At 42.2% G+C, this 17,642-nt stretch overlaps 1 protein-coding gene across 3 annotated transcripts in view; it reads left to right on the top strand.

The window, feature by feature from the left end:
- LOC124061636 (transcription factor SOX-6-like) overlaps positions 1–17,642 on the top strand; it is a 97,842-nt gene that overhangs the window by 59,936 nt on the left and 20,264 nt on the right. For all 3 annotated transcript variants that reach the window (XM_046393701.1, XM_046393699.1, XM_046393700.1), the window contains exons 7-9: positions 644–712; positions 8,668–8,788; positions 10,546–10,625. In XM_046393701.1, the coding sequence (XP_046249657.1) occupies positions 644–712; positions 8,668–8,788; positions 10,546–10,625 (270 nt within the window). The remainder of the gene's footprint in view (positions 1–643; positions 713–8,667; positions 8,789–10,545; positions 10,626–17,642) is intronic.

The raw sequence follows: 17,642 nt of genomic DNA, 5'->3' as shown, positions 1-17,642 counted from the left end.
GGCGCAGGCCCTTTGAGATAATAATCAGGAGGTCAGACAGACACCTAACTCACAGCCACCGTACATCCTTTCTGATCTACTTTCTGCATTTGAGACATTTTTGACCTCATTGGAAGACTTTCATCACCAGAGTTCAGGCTGTGGTCGCTGTTCTTTCATTAATCTAGTATGCATACATTCCCTTGTCTTCTTTCTAGTTCTCTCATTCAGTATCAGAACTCATTTTGTTTTATTTGAATTTATCACCTTACAGAAGATGCACGTCGGTCGGCACTGATTTTGACCCAGATTTTATGTTCTCATGCATCCAAAAGTTTTTTTTGTTGTTGTTGCGGCACTAACATGATATTCACCATAAATCAGATCAAGGTTTATCAACGAAATGAAAAAGTGCAGCAAATGTTAAATTCATTGAAATGTCATCCATCAACCTGCTGAAGATGTAATGCTGAAACATTGAATGATCTTTTATTGACATTGTAAAGCAGATTTTCCTTCCTATAAAAATAAAATAAACACAAGAATTTGCCTGATTTAAAATTTAAATATTTTGTCCTACTTATTATTATTATTTTTCCTTCATGTTATTTACTTACTGATTACATTTTAATGTGCGTGTGTGTGTGTGTGTGTGTGTGTGCAGATCGCCAGACAACAGCAGCAGCTCCTGCAGCAGCAGCACAAGATAAACATTCTCCAACAACAGATCCAGGTTAGTGAGCAGATGCACCTCTTCAGCTGCCCTCACACACACACACACACACCTCTTCTTTAGTTCATTCTTCACATTTTTGAGCTGACTCCTGCCCTCTGCAGACTCGCTATATTTCTTCTCTATCTTGTCTTCTTTGCTGTGTCCATCTCTGAGACGAAGCTGTTAATTTCTCGTCTTGTCCTCCTCCGTCAGGATGGTCTAAGTTGTCCTTTTTTCCTCCTGTTCCTCCTGTTCCTCCAATTCCCTTATTACTGAGTCTTGTGTGATTGGAAAACGACAATAAGATGAGAGGTCGTGACCTTTTCTTTTCATGTTTTGCCTGCTATTGAGAGGTACAACAGTTACTAGATTGGTCTTGTGTTAATACAGAGGCATGCAGATACACACACACACACACACACACACACACACAATAACAAACACTGGTGATGCACTAATTGCCCTGGTTATGGCTGGATCATTTACCGCTGCATTGATCACTCAGCAGTCGATATCCCAGCGTCCTCTTGGCTTCTTCTACTCTTTCTCTTTCTCCAATTCATTTGTCAACATGTGTTTCCTGTCTTCACCACATCACTCACTCCTCTCTCTGTCCATTTTAATAAAAAGGTTTTATACCTTTACATGTCTACTTGTTCCTCTCAGCTCACGTTATACCCCCTGCTGTTTCTTGTTTCTATTTACTCGTTTTGAAGCTTTCATAAATTGAACCCAATACAATTAATTGAAAAAAAACAACAAAAAATAACAATACGCAGATACTCATGCAGATAAAAAAGGATCTGTTGCTGTTTCATTCACACCTCTTCTATATCCCTGATTCCTGTTTTTGTGCTTTCCTCGATTTCCTTTCCTTCTCTCATTTCTCCGTCTGTTTCACTGTGCCACCTGATGCACTGAGATTTATGATCCATGCATAAATATTCACCAAGACAATACCACCAGCGGCAAACCGAATGCTGCACACTGTGGCTGATAGCCACGTGGGAAGTCGGCCAGCTTGTATTTCATCAGTCCATTTTTTTAAGTGGCTGGATTGCTGCTGAATTAAAATGGCTTGTGAGAAACTCTGAATCCACTTGCTGCTCTGACAGCTTCAGCTTCATCCTGTGCCCCGTTTACCCCCCATTGGTCCCCAGCTTTGGATCTCCGTGTGCTCCTGAGGTGAGATGGAGTTAACGAGGGCTTGTTTTTTGCCCTCCTCTTCTTCTTCTTTTTTTATTATGAGGCCCCACCTTTGGATCTTAATAAAGCTCGGAATGGACTTCATTAGTCCTCTGAGCTCCAGGGGAGAGCGAGTCCATAAAAACCAGCTCCCACTCAGATCCTCTTCCACACTGTGAAACATGGAGACTTTGTCGTGTTTGGTTTTAAGGATGAAGGGATGTGTTGAATATAGCTCTTGAGAGCAGTGTGTTAGTATGTAGAGCTTCGGAAGCATCTGCCATAAATTGAGGTGAAAGGTTTTCCACTTTTTCTTTTGTTTCACTCTGATTTTTTAATTTAGTCTAAAATGACCATAAATAATTAAATCTGCTGTTTAGCAAAAGTGTAGAAATGAATGCACTAAAGATATCCAAACAAAGAAAATGTTTTCACTGTAAAGTTGATGAATATTACATCCACCATCATCTGCTGGCTGTGCAACAGCTGCTTATTCTTATTATTTTGAAGCAATAATAAGTTGGTGAACAAACTGAGTAAGCTCAGTAAGGAGCATATGAACCACTGAGATGTTCTCGTCCCAGTTTGTCAGATACCAACGCTTTGTCACGCCCTGTCTTCCCTTTAGCGTTTGTGGGTCCTTCCTGCCACAAAACCCTTCTAACACGTGCTCAGCATAAAATAGCTCTCGAGTGAAGTTAGACACAAGAACTGCGTGGTTAGGTTCGAAGAAGATCGGTGACGTGTGTTTTGGTTTCACAAGGGACACAAACTCCGGTCTGCTGGGTGAAAGTTATGTCTGTGCCCCACCGAGCAGGGTGGCGGTCGGTTTGCAAATCACGTCGTGTTGTGCAGTTGCTCTGATGGTCTGATTCGGCTGTGTTTGTATTGGATGTGCTCTGCGTCTGGATGAGACACAGAGGGAATATAGTACATATACTGGCTCTGTCTATCTACTGTACAGACGTTTAGAATTATTATGGCTAAGCTCCAGGGCTTAGTCACTGGGGTTCAGGCTGTTTACGCTGTGTCGGATGTGTGTTGGCTTTAAACACACAGGCAGCGCAGCACCGGTCTGTTTCCACTTATCAAATCCAGACCTGAGCTCCTCTCCGGCCAATCCTCCGAGGAGCTGACCAAATGCTACTGTTTCAGCTGAGAAGAAAAGGCCTCAGTGCGCTGAAGTCACTTTTTAGAAGTGCCTGTTATTGTTCATATCTTAATTTGAAACACGAAATGTTGTCCAGATGGAGAAAATAAGAAAAGGTTTTTGCTTGAAAAGTGGAATAGCTGCAACTCTCCGATGTGCATTGTTCAGGCACCCACATGCTATTGCATCATTACGGCCAACAAAGTTAAACAGTGTTCAGTGACTGATTCGCAACAATCTGATGACATATTTTATGGATCAGCATTAAACTCTTATTAAAGTCTTATCTGTATCTGATTTATGAACAGAGACAATGAAAACCTTGTGGAGAACTGTTTTCAGCCAATTTTTTCCGTCAGTGGATGGTGTCAGTGTGTTTCTCAGCCAGTGTGGTGTTGTCGGGGGGAGCGCAGTTCAAAGTGACCCACGTTTCCTGTCATGTGGTTTTAAATGGTGTGGAGAGCCAGCGGGGGATGTCAATGGGTTAAAGAAATGCTTCCGAGGCCCCATTCTGATAGATATGACTACACACAGACATGCATGCACACGCAAAAATGTGAATTAATGCACAGAATGTATACACATGAATGCAAAGCCACATACAGACAGAGACACACACGTATATGCACTTACATATAAACAGGCATCTGATATTAACTTAAAGTAGAGGCAGATGATAATGGTGCAAAAACACACATGTGGATATATTCCCCTGACACACAAGAACATACACACAAAAACATATATAGAGGCACACACAAATACTTAGACATACACACACACACACAACCACACACACACACGCACACACAGTGGTGGTGGGCCCTTTGTGTGCCGTAGGCAGAGCGGCCCAGCCCAGCCTGGTGGCTGACAGGCATGTGTCTTTGTTAAGTCAGTTCCTATAATGGCTCTCATATGTGGCCCATTTCCTTCAGGCCCACAAAGGCACAGGCCCTAACCGCACCGCCCGGGCCCTAGCTAACAGGCTAATTAATGACTGCAAAGCCACACTCCTCCTCCTCCCCCTTTTTCTCTCTGTTCTTCATTTATAACTCCTCTGTCCCCTCCTTCCTCCTCCCCTCTCTGTGAGTTTTTGTCCCTTAAGTGCTGTTTTCTTTTTGTTTTTACTTTTCAGTTTCATCTCGTTGTATTATTTTCTTCCGTGGATGATGTGGTCAACAGATGATTACAGTATGCTGCCCCCTGTTGAAACACCATTAGCCCAGTGTTTTTGCTGTTTACATTGAAACTAATTAAAGTAAAGATTTGGTTTGGACCATTCATATTGTGAACTCTTGACACAGAACTGGCCATGCGTCACAGCTAAAGTTTCAAAAGCAGTTATTTATAGGAAAGAAAAATGTGATGTGTATATATTAATCTTGATGAATTAAACATTTCTTGCAGATTAACTGAATTAGATCCTCCTCTGACCAGTGTTAGTCTGAATCAAAGCAGAAAGCTTTTCTCTTGTCAGGTTCTGAATAACATGTGTTAAAACAAACATGCACAAACACAATTATCACACACACACACTCACACACATGCATAAGAACTAATGGAGCAGACAAATGGCCGTTGGATAGACGGGCGGCTCCTACGTCAGCACATACAGCTTCAGACACAATGACTCGGAAAGCCATGGAAGGCTCATAAAGTCGATTGAACCCACCAGCTATGGAGAATGGCTAACTCTTGACTTTACAATGGCTCTTACTTCAGTGTATTAACCTGTGCATTAGCCTATAGGAAAAAAATACTAGAAGCATACAGTAATTCTGTGTGCTTAAATTAAAGCCACCTCTAGCGACATTGTGCTCACATGGGTGTAGCAAGATGGTGAAAGAACAAATTATTATTAAAAGTTCTTAAAGCGCCCTGCGATTGACTGGCGACCAGTCCAGGGTGTACCCCGCCTCTCGCCCGTAGTCAGCTGGGATTGGCTCCAGCTCCCCCGCGACCCTGACGGATAAGCGGTATAGAAAATGGATGGATGGAAGTTCTTAAAGCTGCGTTTAGCAAAGTCTGACCACTAGGCGGCAGAGGGACATGACAACAAAATAGAAGAGCTCAGCCCTGGTGTAGCTTTAGTTTATCAAGTTGCTATGGCTGACATGATAGCATGTTGAGTGTGTTTGCTGGATACAGCTGCCCACAGTTTCATATGAGAGCAGTAATACTGAACCATACAGTCTGTATGCAGGAGGGAGAACCAAAACAAGCAGCCATAAAAGGCTACAAGCTGCAAGAAAGTGGCTTAAACAAACTGCAACCTGAATCAGCACTAATGTCAAATATCATCTCATAGTGTGATGAAGAATTAGTTTCATGCATACAGAGACACCATTATCCTGCAGAGTGAGATATCTACAATATCTGTTTTGAAGAACCACTGAGATTTTGTTGGCATCCACAATCCAAAATCGCCCTGTGAGGATTTCTGTGCTGCACCCTCTTGTCCTTGCAATTTTTGCTACAGTTATTTTATTGGTATAGTGCTTCATTATTTTTCACTTTTTCCATTTCCATGCTGAAATGTAAGAACATGTCACTAAAATGACTATCTTTGGTCTCGACTCTTTCTCATTTGGTTAGAGAGTGGAACAAAGCGTGATTTAGCTGTATGAATTTGCAGATTGTTACCTCGAGTGAAGTGAGGGACAAAATCAAAGGACACTCAGTATACCTGCCAACTGCACAACCAGACGACTACATTTCTTTCTTTCTCTTCTCTCCTTCTCAAACACATCAACACACAGACATGCATACTCACTATACTCACTGCCCCCTAACCCTGCTGCCCGTACACAAGAGGACCATTAATTCTGAGTGTGTGTCTGAGCGTGCACACACGGTCCTGTACGTAGGTGTGTATGTCGATGTGTCTGGTGGGCAGTTAGGGGAAGGGGGCCTTGTGTTTTCTTAGGGGCTGAGCAGAGTGGTGCCCCCGCAGCACCACCTTCTCTAGTCCATTCATCCACCCACCCCTCCATCCGCCCCTCCTTTTGGTAAAAGAAGATCTTTGTGTGTTTGTGCTGGTGAAGCAGCCCCAGTCAGTCCCAGTGTTCCCAGAGGAATACAATGAATGGGAGCATTTTGTCCCACTCTATAACTTCCACCCTCCACTTCTCTCTTCTTCTTCTTTTTTTCTATTCGGACACACAGACTTGTTTTTATTCCCTCTTCATTCCCTTTTCTCCGTGTCACAAGATGCCGGACTACTCGTGTGTGCGTGTGTGTGTGTGACGAGGGCCTCCCGAGCTTTCTTGCTTTTTCAGAGTGTGACCTAAACAAGGTTGGTCAGGTGACAAACACATGTAACTGCACGCATACTGAACAATGCTAGTTGTGGATAATACAGATGTCTGATGCTCTGGCACCAATGTCTCTCTCTCTCTCTCTCTCTCTCTCTCTCTCTCACACACACACACACACACTCTTGCACAAAGCATAATTCTAACCTTGACCCTGAAACCAAGTCCTAAGCCTCAAACAACCCTTTGATGAAATCAAGACCAGACGAAGTGTCCAAAAATGTCTCTCACTGGTTGAAGAAATGACTCTCAAGGTCTAAAATTCTGGTTGGTTATCACAAAGATAGAAGTACAAGACTTAGACTGCACTTACACATACCTCTGTTTTCTTTTGAGAGCTTTCAGTTGACAGCAGCGAACAGTTTTGTTTGTTTAGTCACAGCTCAACTCAAGAATCAAATAATTTGGAGTAAATATTACATTTGTTTTCACAAGTACAAAACGTGAAGAAGACCAAGTGGGTTCATATGTAGGCTAGTTTTAAAAGACATATATACAGCCCCATAAAAATGCATCCTCGCATGTGAGAAGCTGGAAGAAGCAAATGTTTTTTGCTTGGTAAATTCTTTACACAGTTAATCCGTTATCAGATTTGTTGTCGATTAATTTTCTGTTGATCTTCTCAGCTAATCTTTCCAGCTGCTTTGCAGACACACACACACACAAGTCAAGGATGGCCTTGTTCATCTCTCTCCCTCTCGTTAGTCATGCTCTTTGAACCTCCCTACCACAAACCCCTCACACACACACACACACACACACACACACCATAAACATCCCAGAGGACGGTCATCTAATTCAACAACGTAACCCCGCAACACAAAACAAATGCAAAGGAATAGTGTAACCACAGAACATGCTGATTGTGTAAATTAGGACTCTAATGATGAACTGTCCCAGGAGGACAGTGGGAGGGGCAGGGTAGTTAATGAATTGGTAGTAAAGGAGATGAATGGAAGTAGATGGCATTGAACTGAGGTAAGGAGGGAAATGGAAAGAGAAAGAGAGGTGTTGTCAAGCGTTCATCTCACAGAGTAGCACAGAGAGCAGAGACAAGAAACGCATAATGACAGAAAGACAACTTAGGCTGAGCAGTTTGGAGAAGCTAACGCAGGTTATTAATGAGGAAAACTGATGATAAACAGACGCGGAAGAGTGAGAGGATAAATCTTAACTGGCAATGCACAAAATGCAAAGTAGAACCCAAAAGGGAAGAGAAACTTAAAGAAGAGAGAAAGAAAAACACAGACTGTCAAGAAAAGAAAAAAAAATAGGAAACCTTGAATTGTGACGACAGCCTGAGAGGAACAGAAATTATTTTTAAATGAAGAAAACAAAGCAACGACTTGGGAAAAGACAGAACCTAAAAACAAGGAAATGCCACAGAATGAGAGACGCTGGAAGAAAACAGGTGGAGCAAGTTCAGAAATACGTCTAAGGTGTAGTCTTACTTTTTATGCCTTTAACGTGTTTGATAAAATCTGCCAAACTCTCAGACAAGAACCTAATGAGTGAGAAGACGTTCAGAGAGAAAGACAAGAAAAGGAGAAACGAGGGGGAAGAGAGAAACAGTTTTACAAGACAGAAAAAAGTTAAAGACAAGACAGAAAAGGGGAGAGATAACGGGGGAGACGGAAGGGAAGAGAGTGAGACAGTCCAGTGGTTAAGCACAACGAGCCTTAATAGATTCCCACAGGCTCATCTTTGATATGCTCTTCTCAGTCCGAGCCCTCGCTTCCCTCAACTCAGTCCAACCCGCAGATTTTATGAGTCTTTCAAGCCGACATGAAAGGCGGCTGTTACTTCTCTTTGTTGTTTTAAAGGCATTTTGTTTAACATTTTTACACTTGCCTCTCAGGAATGTACGTCTCGTCTCTTCAGCCCTGCTGATCATTTAATTCTCCGAGTGTGTGTTTTGTTCTTTTTACTGCGTTCTGTATATTTACTTCTCTTCTTCTTTCATATTTCAGACTTTCATTCATATTTTGCATTCTTTCTTTGTCCCTCATTTCTTTTTTCCCTTTACTTCTTTCTTTATCATTATCATTCCTTTTGTCCTTTACATCCTCACATATGTCCTCATGGACATTTTTTCTTTACTATTTTTTTCAGGTTTCTTTCCTTTCCGCCTCTTTGTCTCTTTGTATTGTGCTTGTATGTACCTTTTGTATGAACAGGAGTGGTTGTGTGTTTGTCCAGGTGTTTTGAGTTGTCCTTTTTAATGACATGTTTCATGTAAGGAATTCAAACATCTCCCACCTCTCTTTCTCCCTCACACTCTCTCCCTGTCCCTGTCAATGTCTTCCTCTCTCTGTCTTTCTTAGGTTCAGGGTCACATGCCTCCTCTGATGATCCCAGTGTTTCCTCATGACCAGCGTTCTCTGGCTGCTGCGGCTGCCGCACAGCAAGGCTTCCTCTTCCCACCAGGCATGTCCTACAAGCCAGGTATACAGCCACCCCGCCACCCCCGCACACACACACACACACACACACACACACACACACACACACACACACACACACACTGAATAAATGCACAAGACACTGTATAATACTATATAAAACTGTAACTATAATACTATTACTATACTATAATACACTGTATCAACAAAAGTATTGGGACACACTTCTTTATGACTGAATTCAGGTGTGGTATGGGACTTTGTTGTTCGGTCCCTCGCTTCCAGTGAAGGGAAATCTTAATGCTTCAGCATACCAAGACATTTTGGACAATGCTATGCTTCCAACTTTGTGCACAAAGCAAAGCTCCATAAAGACATGGTTGGATGAGTTTGGTGTGGAAGAACTTGACTGGCCCACACAGAGCCCTGACCTCAACCCCATCCAACACCTTTGGGATGAACTGGAATGGAGATTGTGAGCCAGGCCTTTTGGTCCAACATCAGTGTGTGACCTCACAAATGCTCTGCTGCATGAATGGGCACAAATTCCCACAGAAACACTCCAACATGTTGTGGAAAGCCTTCACAGAAGAGTGGAAGCTGTTAGAGCTGCAAAGCTGTCTCTGTGTTTAGAATGCGAAGACATTAAAGTTCCTGTTGGTGTGATGGTCAGGTGTCCCAATGCTTTTGTCAGTATAGTGGATGTATAACAAAAACCTCTGCAACTTTGACAGCTCCCGTTAACAGTAAAAGAAAGAGTGAGTTTATATATTTCTCTCTCTCTCTTTTCTCAAACTCCTTCTCTTTCTCATACACACACACACACACACACAAACACTGGGATCCCAGTCTATATTAATGAGGTGTGTCAGGTGAGGAATGTTCTGGAAATGAGCGGAGAGATTTACAAGCCCTGCTTGTTCACGTCAGGAACAATACATTGGACACAGCAAGGACTGGAATGTCTCTTTTATGGTGTGCTGAAAGCAAGTAGTTGCACAACACATCTGAAACATGGAATTTCACACTTTCTCTCTCTCTCTCACACACACTCAAACACACATACACACACACACACACACAGTTGGTATGACGATCCCACAAATGTACACATAATGACAATGCAGACGGTCAAACTAGCTAAAACTAACAAAACAGTCTTCTTATTGCAGGATTAGCAGCACCACCTGCTTTCTTCCTCTCTCCTCGTCCTTCACACATTCTTTTCTTCAATGCATTCCTCCAGGTGCTTGCCTGACGCCACGCACCACTGACCCTCCATACTTCATACAAAATAATCCATGTTTATTCCTACTGCATGAACATACACTCCCATGAGGCTGCAAACAGAGGCAGAAATGAAGAAAGGGATTTAAAAGCCATTATTCTACACTCTCCTTTGACTTGGTCTGTTTTTAACAAAGGCTTGGACATGGAAAGCCTTTTAGGGACAAACAGTAGGGGTTACACACGGTACTCTTATATGAATTTATGAGTGCATCCCAATGAGAGAGCACTGGACTTGAACTCTGCTCCCCTTGGTCTCAAGCATGCATGTGTACCCACAATGAGCGTTATTAACCTTCGAATAAAATACTTGTGACTCAAATGATGTTTCATTTTTCCATGAATAAAAACATGAGAGCAAGAGAGGAACAAGGCAGGAGACAGAGGGCGAGACAGAGAGAAAGAGACAGACAGAGTTTGGCTGAAGGTAAACAGCTGGTTAGTTCATAGGTGCTGTAATCGTCCTCCCCCCCTCCTCTCTATACAATATGTGTTGTTTGGGTTTCTCAACAGGTGAGAATTACCCCATGCAGTTCATTCCATCTACAATGGCAGCTGCAGCGGCGTCTGGACTCAGCCCGTTACAACTACAGGTAAGACAAAAACACCTGGTGTCCATGGCTACCTCTAAAGAAGCCAGGAAACACAACCAGCATTTAAAATGATATTGTACAAAAAGGTTGAGTAATGTCAACAAAAAGGTCCATACAGTGAGAAGTCAGGGTGTGGATGTTTGTGTGTGAGATATGCTTCAGTTTCACCTGGGTTCATTTCTCAACTCCACAACAAAAATGTTTGGACCCAGAAAAGGTTTTATTATTATTATTATTATTATTATGACATCTTTATTTCATGGCTTAAGAAGTCTTAGGTTTCATAGTGAAGGAGAGATTACATCGTTTTGGAGACTGTTGTCAGAGTAAAAGCCAGCAAAGCAAATTAAAGAAGTGTCACTTCAGTATCTATGATGATGACTGAGGTGTTTCACAACCAGTTTTGTAGCAGGGACAAGGAAAAGGCTGTGATCTTTAGGGTTTGTACACTGAAAAAGTACACATGGATCTAATCCTGAGGGTGTAACCAGTAGGCCAAAACCCAAGACAACTGTAGAGAAGTGAGCTGATAAACAGAAAAGACAGTCAAGATAAGGAGTCTTAGCAAACTAAATAAAACTTGTACTTGTTCTAACCTTGCCCTGAGCTCAAGTGAGCATAAAAAAAAACCTTCAACATTTTCATAAAATAAAACACTTTATGTGCTTCCGATGCATTACCAACTCAAACAACACAATAGTGATTAAATCTTTAGCTCTTGCATAAAACCTCATATTTTGCATATGAGATCTAGAGGCCAAGGCTGGTATGAAACCTGCTGAGTGTGTGGGGCATTTTAACTGAGAAAAAGCACTAGCAAAGCTGGCAATAAAAAAGAAGAACTAGCTATTTTGCATGAGAAGTGATAATCATAAATCTTGAAACCAGCAGAAGGTCTAACTTCACCAATAGAAAAGAAAAGAAAGACAGGAAAGTCTGAGTGTGAGACTGACAGGTGCTTCCTGGAAAGTGGAAATACTTGGCTGCAAAAATAACATCAAAGTAATAACAAATAAAAAAAAGCCACTAAAATAGTAATTTGCCTGCTTTCATTACTATTTTCTGACATTTTTTTCTGAACAACTAGCCAAAACTATCAGCTGCTCTGCGTTGTAGTATGTGACCCGAAACATCCATGAAAGTGAAGTGAAAATGTCTGAAGGAGTGGGAATTACAAAAGGCATTAATCAGCTCCGCCTCATTTCTTAATGAATCTGAATTGAGTTAACTTTTTTCAATAAAACGACATGACACTTTGGTTAACGATGAAGCTCTATAGGCCATCGCCAACACGCTTGCCCGCTTATCTGCTGCCTGTCAGCTGTGTCAGACAAAAGCCGTTATGATGAATCACAGAGGAATTCCGCCCCACCAGCACAACACCTGGCTCAGGCAATTCATCAAATATTTTATTGCTGCTTGACACCTGTGGTTTGAGAATAGCACTTATCCATAATGGTTATCATGGAACATATTTGCAAAGAAAGAAAACGTGAAACAAAAACAGAAAAAAAAAGAAAAGAAAAATGAAATCGCTACTCCCTAAAGGCGGTTTGGAATTTCTCAACACGACTCCGTCACCCCTCCCGCTGTACCTACTATCAGTGGAAAGAACAAAAGCCCTCACAGGCTTTTTCACTGTCAAACAATATTGCTTCATCATGTCAGTCATTACCATAGCATGGCTTTTGGATGTTACAAGAATCCTTATCTCAGTTTATTCAATTTGAATTGTGGTTTTCGCTTATCGAAGCCCTCATTAGCCGCTATTGACTTAGCAAAGCGCCTTGCTGCGCTGAGGGGATCGGAGCCTCGGCGCAGCCTATCTCCACTCCTGGCTTTGAAATGATCAAAAGAGTCTCTTACCTCTAACAAGAGTGAGAGGTAAGAGGATGAATGATGTCGGAGATGCGCGCTCATTCACATTTAAACACTGCCTGAGACTTGGAGAATGAGATGCAGAGAGGAACCAGAATGAAAGAGGAAGCTTCTCATCACGGCGTTGGCTGAAATCGAGTAGGAGACTGGGAAAGGGAGGAAGACAGAGAGCGTGGGGAAGTGTTTATGAGAGGAAAAAAAGGGTGATTATCTGAGGAATTTTTGTGAGACGGAGGCGCTGGCTCCCAGCACATGTTTGGACATTGTTTTGACAACAATGCCTACGCCAAAAGCAATCACGATGAGATTTTTGTCTTGTACTTGTTTAGTTATGTATCTTCATCTGAAGAATTTGCCAGCAGCACTCTTTTTGCATGCAGCATTGCATAAAAGACATTATACAGAATCTAGATGGGAGGGATACAATAAAAACACCTGCGTAGTGTGCTGCAATCCAGTCTTGACGTGGTTCAGTTTCTTGAAGTGAATCAACACTTCACCTTTGCCCCCGCATACTAAGTACACATGGATTGTGTAGGTGCAGGTTTCTGGAGTGTGTTTGCTGTGTGTGCGAGCTACTTATTAGTGTGTCAGAGAACTCGACAACAACAGGGTTTCCCTCAGGAAATTGTTAGTAATTGAGCCATTTGCTTTTGTTTTCTAATTGAAAAACTCAGTTCTTCCCAACATTGCAGAATACTGATTTGGATAATTACTAAACAGCGAACACATGATGTGATGCATCAGTGGCAGCTGAGTTGAGTTTGACAGATCTGGATGCAGCTTATTCCATGATCAATGTAGTTACTATGTAGTTGTCTAAACAATAAAAGTCATTGCAGAAAAGACCATTGACTATTGCTGAGTGTTGTAGCACCTCTGCTCCTTTAGGTAAGTGTAATCTCTCCTCCTGATGTCAGAGTGGGTCAGGGTGGGCGCTCCACCCCTGCTCCTATATTCTGTGGAAAACCCTGAAGTAACGTGACTCTGATGTAGGAGTTTTATAACAAAACTGATGAGCAGAACAGAGACTTTTTTGCCTCTACATCCTGCACTATCTTAAGCCCTTTGGCCTGCATGTAGCCATTGTGGTTACGCTGTAGTGCCATAGTGGCTCTCTCTCTCTCTTTCTCAGCTCTGGCTCTGCTGTCTTTATGGGCTCTGCCTTTGGGAGGTGAGGGACAACCACATCTCTGAAAATCTGTTTTCTCACAAATTATTGTGAATGGCTGATTTCTCCCCAGTGCCTTGCGAACATATTTCTGCTACCTTCTTGTTCCTTTACTCATCACTTATTTATCATGCATGAAAACCATCTCCGGCCTTCGCTTCTGGCCTTGACCCCTTGACTCTGTGCTGCTTGTCGTTTGTCTTGTGCCTTGTTAGGTGTGAACTGAGACCAGATGCATTTTTGCACTCAATAAAAATAAAAGAAAAATGCATCAGACAAGCACTTAGATAACACATGGAATGCATTATAGGGTGAGGTAAACATACGGTTTCATTTATAGTTGCATGCATTAATGCGTCATTAATCATCATTTGTAATCAACACGTGTTCTTCCTTTGTACCTTTTGGTAAGGCAGTCAGTTACGATTTAAATAAGTCACTACTGTAAAGACACTAATAGGAACTCGACATGGCAACGCAGTGGCATGCTGAAATCTTGTCTATTTTTGAGTGTTTTTTTATTTGTGAAATGGAACATTAGCCTGTAAAAAAGCATCGTAATACACAACTACACCACATTAGTTCTGCATTAGCAGTCTCTTCTGCTATAGCTCGTAGTCAAGTACACACCAGCTGGTATCAGACCCTTTTAACGCCAGATCTGTGCTCAGTACAGGATGGACAGATGTTGTAGCCAGATTCCTCCAGATGTTTTGTAGTTCTTCCCCGTAGCATGCCTTCAGACAGCTGGCTGGCACTGATGGTCAAGCCAGCATAAACTGACACACAGACAGGGCATATTCTCAGGCAGTGAAAATAAACCTGCACAAGAAACATGTTTGCTTTTTTGTAAAATGATATTCAAAGACAGTAAAGGTTCAGAAATTAACAGCAATAATTGACAATTCCCTTTGTTTTATGCCCCAATTGGTTGAAGAAACCTAAACAGCAGGATAACCAAAATGTTTGACTCATCATGACCTGAGCTAACAATTCAGATAGCACAAATGTTGTGCTATTGGCGTGGGAACTTGATCGGGCCAATTGTTTCCAGGGCCTCAGAGTGGACCCTTTCACAAACAGTGGATTCCTGCTGAAGACAGGCCCCCTTTGTCGTGGCTAATGCGAGTAAAATACAGTTGCTAAGCAGACATTCTTGTTGAAATCATAAGACATTTCTCTCTGTCTGTCCTGATGTTCGGAATATTTCTGTTTCAGCGTCTGACGGATAAAAGACATTAGAGAGGAATTACCTTTTGTGCCCCAGAGTCATGATTTCCTCTTTGTTGCCAGCATAATAACATAATAATTAGGCCAGAATGGCTTGCTTTATCATAAAAAGGGGGCGGCTGGAAGGAAATGAGACGTGGTTTGCCTTGACTTAAAAAACTAAACATCTGTTCCATGAAAGAGAACTGTGAGTGAGATGAAGTGAGATAATCGTTATCTTTGTTCATCTTGTCACTCTGTGTAGTTCTTTTACTGTCTTGGACACAACTAACCCTACTGGTGAAATATTTAGCCTCTGTCCTCTGTGTGGGCCAGCTCAGTGGCAGTCTATCTATTTCACTTTCCTCCCCCTCCTCCTCCTCCTCTCCCTGCAAACCTGCTGAAAAAGACAAAACCTCATTTGTTTTGTGCACTCCTGAGATTGATAGCAGCTTGACATTAAAGAGGCCAGCTAAAGGGATTCTCCACTCAGTCCTAATGGGACAGCCCAGTCTGAGTCTGGAGGAGGCTGCTGGCAGGCTACCATATAGCAGTCCAGACAGCGCTGCCCACACCCAGATCACAACAACATCACCTTTTCTCTGTTTGAGGATTATGCCAAAGTAGGACAAGACTATTAAAAAAAAACTCCTGATGATTGGGAGGGTCAAAAATGACAGTCTAATCAATTGGATTTTAGTCAAATTAGCACTAAAATCCAAAGGCCAGTCAAACAGCATGGACAGCTGTGATGTGGTTCGAGGCCCACTTTGTCAATTTGTAATTTAGGAAATTGCAGCATTGTCTTCCCTTGGGGGTTGACTGAACGGCGAGAGCTCTAGTTGGGGTTGTTTACACAGCACATTGGCCTCCCCAGTCACTAATCAATCTCAGAATGTCTTTGAGAAACAGAGAAAAAAAAAGGTAAAAGCTTATTCTCAGTCTTTTGTTTGTTCAACAGTTCCCTCTTCTTATTTGAAATTGCTGACAGAATTGCTGCTAACAGCACAATAGCAGTGGGTGTGTTTGGCGCAGTTGTAAGACCCTAACTGTGTGTCTTACCTCAAAGACTTGTGTGTCTGCTCCCTTTAGAGCTGTAAGAATATCAGGCATCACCAGAAGTAACTCTGTGGTTGCCTTGATTGACGCGAGAGGCCTCACCACCAGCCATTCACGGCACATTCTTACGGGGATCTCATATCGCCAGGGGTTGGCCTGAGCACTCCTGTTCCCTTCCAAGGAAAATAAGCAGCGTGACATCAGGGCTTTGTTTCAATGGCAAGGCCCCTTCTGTTTGTGTTTAATATCGCTCCGAGAGAAGTGGAAATAGGGCCAGCCAATTTCTCTGGCCCCAGCCGCTGATCCCGGCGCTTCGGCGGTGGAGCGACGGTGGTCTCGTGTGTCTGCAGCATAGCATCCCCCTCTCTCTCTGTCTCGTTCCCTATCACACACTCTTTGCTTTTGGATCTCTGGTCTCAGGAGGCTTTGCAGTTTTGACTACACGGAAATCAGATCTCGCAACACTGGGGGGCATTTAGGCCGAGGGGACAGAAACAGAGCGAAAGAAGCAGAGACGGAGATGAGGGGGAAGATGTGAAGAGTGATTTCGGAACAAAACTTTGAGACAGAAAAAGAAAGAAAGAAATAGAGAGGGTCAGATGGAGATCAAAAGAGAGGAGGACAAAAGTAAGACAGGAACGTAGAAGGAGAGGGAGAGTATAGATGAGGTGAGAGTAACGAAAAATGAGAGGAAAGCAGGAAAGCAGAAAAGAGAAACGACAGGAGGGAGTCTTAAGCGAAGGCCAGCCACGTCTGGGTGGTTTTCCTGAGGACAGGCTCTTTGATACTCCAGCACTCACACTCCAATGCATTTAGACAGGGGTTGACAGTGGTTACAGGCAGCGGTTTGTCTGGCCAGCTAGCTTTGATTTAGAAGACCCTGGACTGTGGGCCGAGCATTCGAGTCTTTGATTTTTGTTGGATGGAAAATCAGTATCGGTATTTTTTTTTTTGTTGCTACAGTTAATGTTTTCGTCCAACCCCGAAGGCAGATGGCTTATACTTTCCAATTCTTTTTATTTTAAGTTTTGTATTATTTTAACACCATTTTCAAGTGTTTTTAAATTGAGTCAAGCCCAACATGTAATTGCAGTATGACTACACCTACTTAAGTATGATTGTCCGCTGTTGTCTTTGGGATTAAAGTTAGAGGAGAAGCTCAGTTGTCTTAACTGTTAATGCAAGGACTAACCATATGTGACAAGATTGGTCTAAAGTGTTCTTTGAGTCTTAAAAAGTATTGTTTGCAATGCAATTTGATTTTACTTAACTTAAAGCCAAGATTTTAAAGAAAGGCTGAATAGTCAGGACAACGAATGTGGCTTATTTCCAATGTGGTTCACATTGTTTTTTGAAATATAAAGAAAACCAGCTTTCTTTTGTCTGAAAAGCTAAATCCCATACTTACACAGATCCAGCAGGTCCAAGTATTAGATATCCATTTTTTGCAGATAGTCAACTTAAAGAGGATTCAAGCAAAGCACTCAAATGTCTCTTAACTATTGTGTGGATTTATTTCTACATGTAAATTGATATAAAAGCTGCTCCTAGCATCTGTTGAAAGAATAAGTGCCCGAGATGGATTGTAAATCATTTAGAATCAAAATGTTTTGCTGGAATGACTCCCTGATAAATACTCGCCCCCTCAAACAAATTTTCCATTTGTGTGGGACATTCTTGTCAACATCAAATCTAGGTGT

This window comes from Scatophagus argus, chromosome 7 (assembly GCF_020382885.2).
Source record: "Scatophagus argus isolate fScaArg1 chromosome 7, fScaArg1.pri, whole genome shotgun sequence".
NCBI lineage: Eukaryota > Metazoa > Chordata > Actinopteri > Scatophagidae > Scatophagus > Scatophagus argus.
The sequence above is the reverse complement of the archived record's forward strand: the minus strand, read 5'-3'. Positions and strand labels throughout refer to the sequence as shown.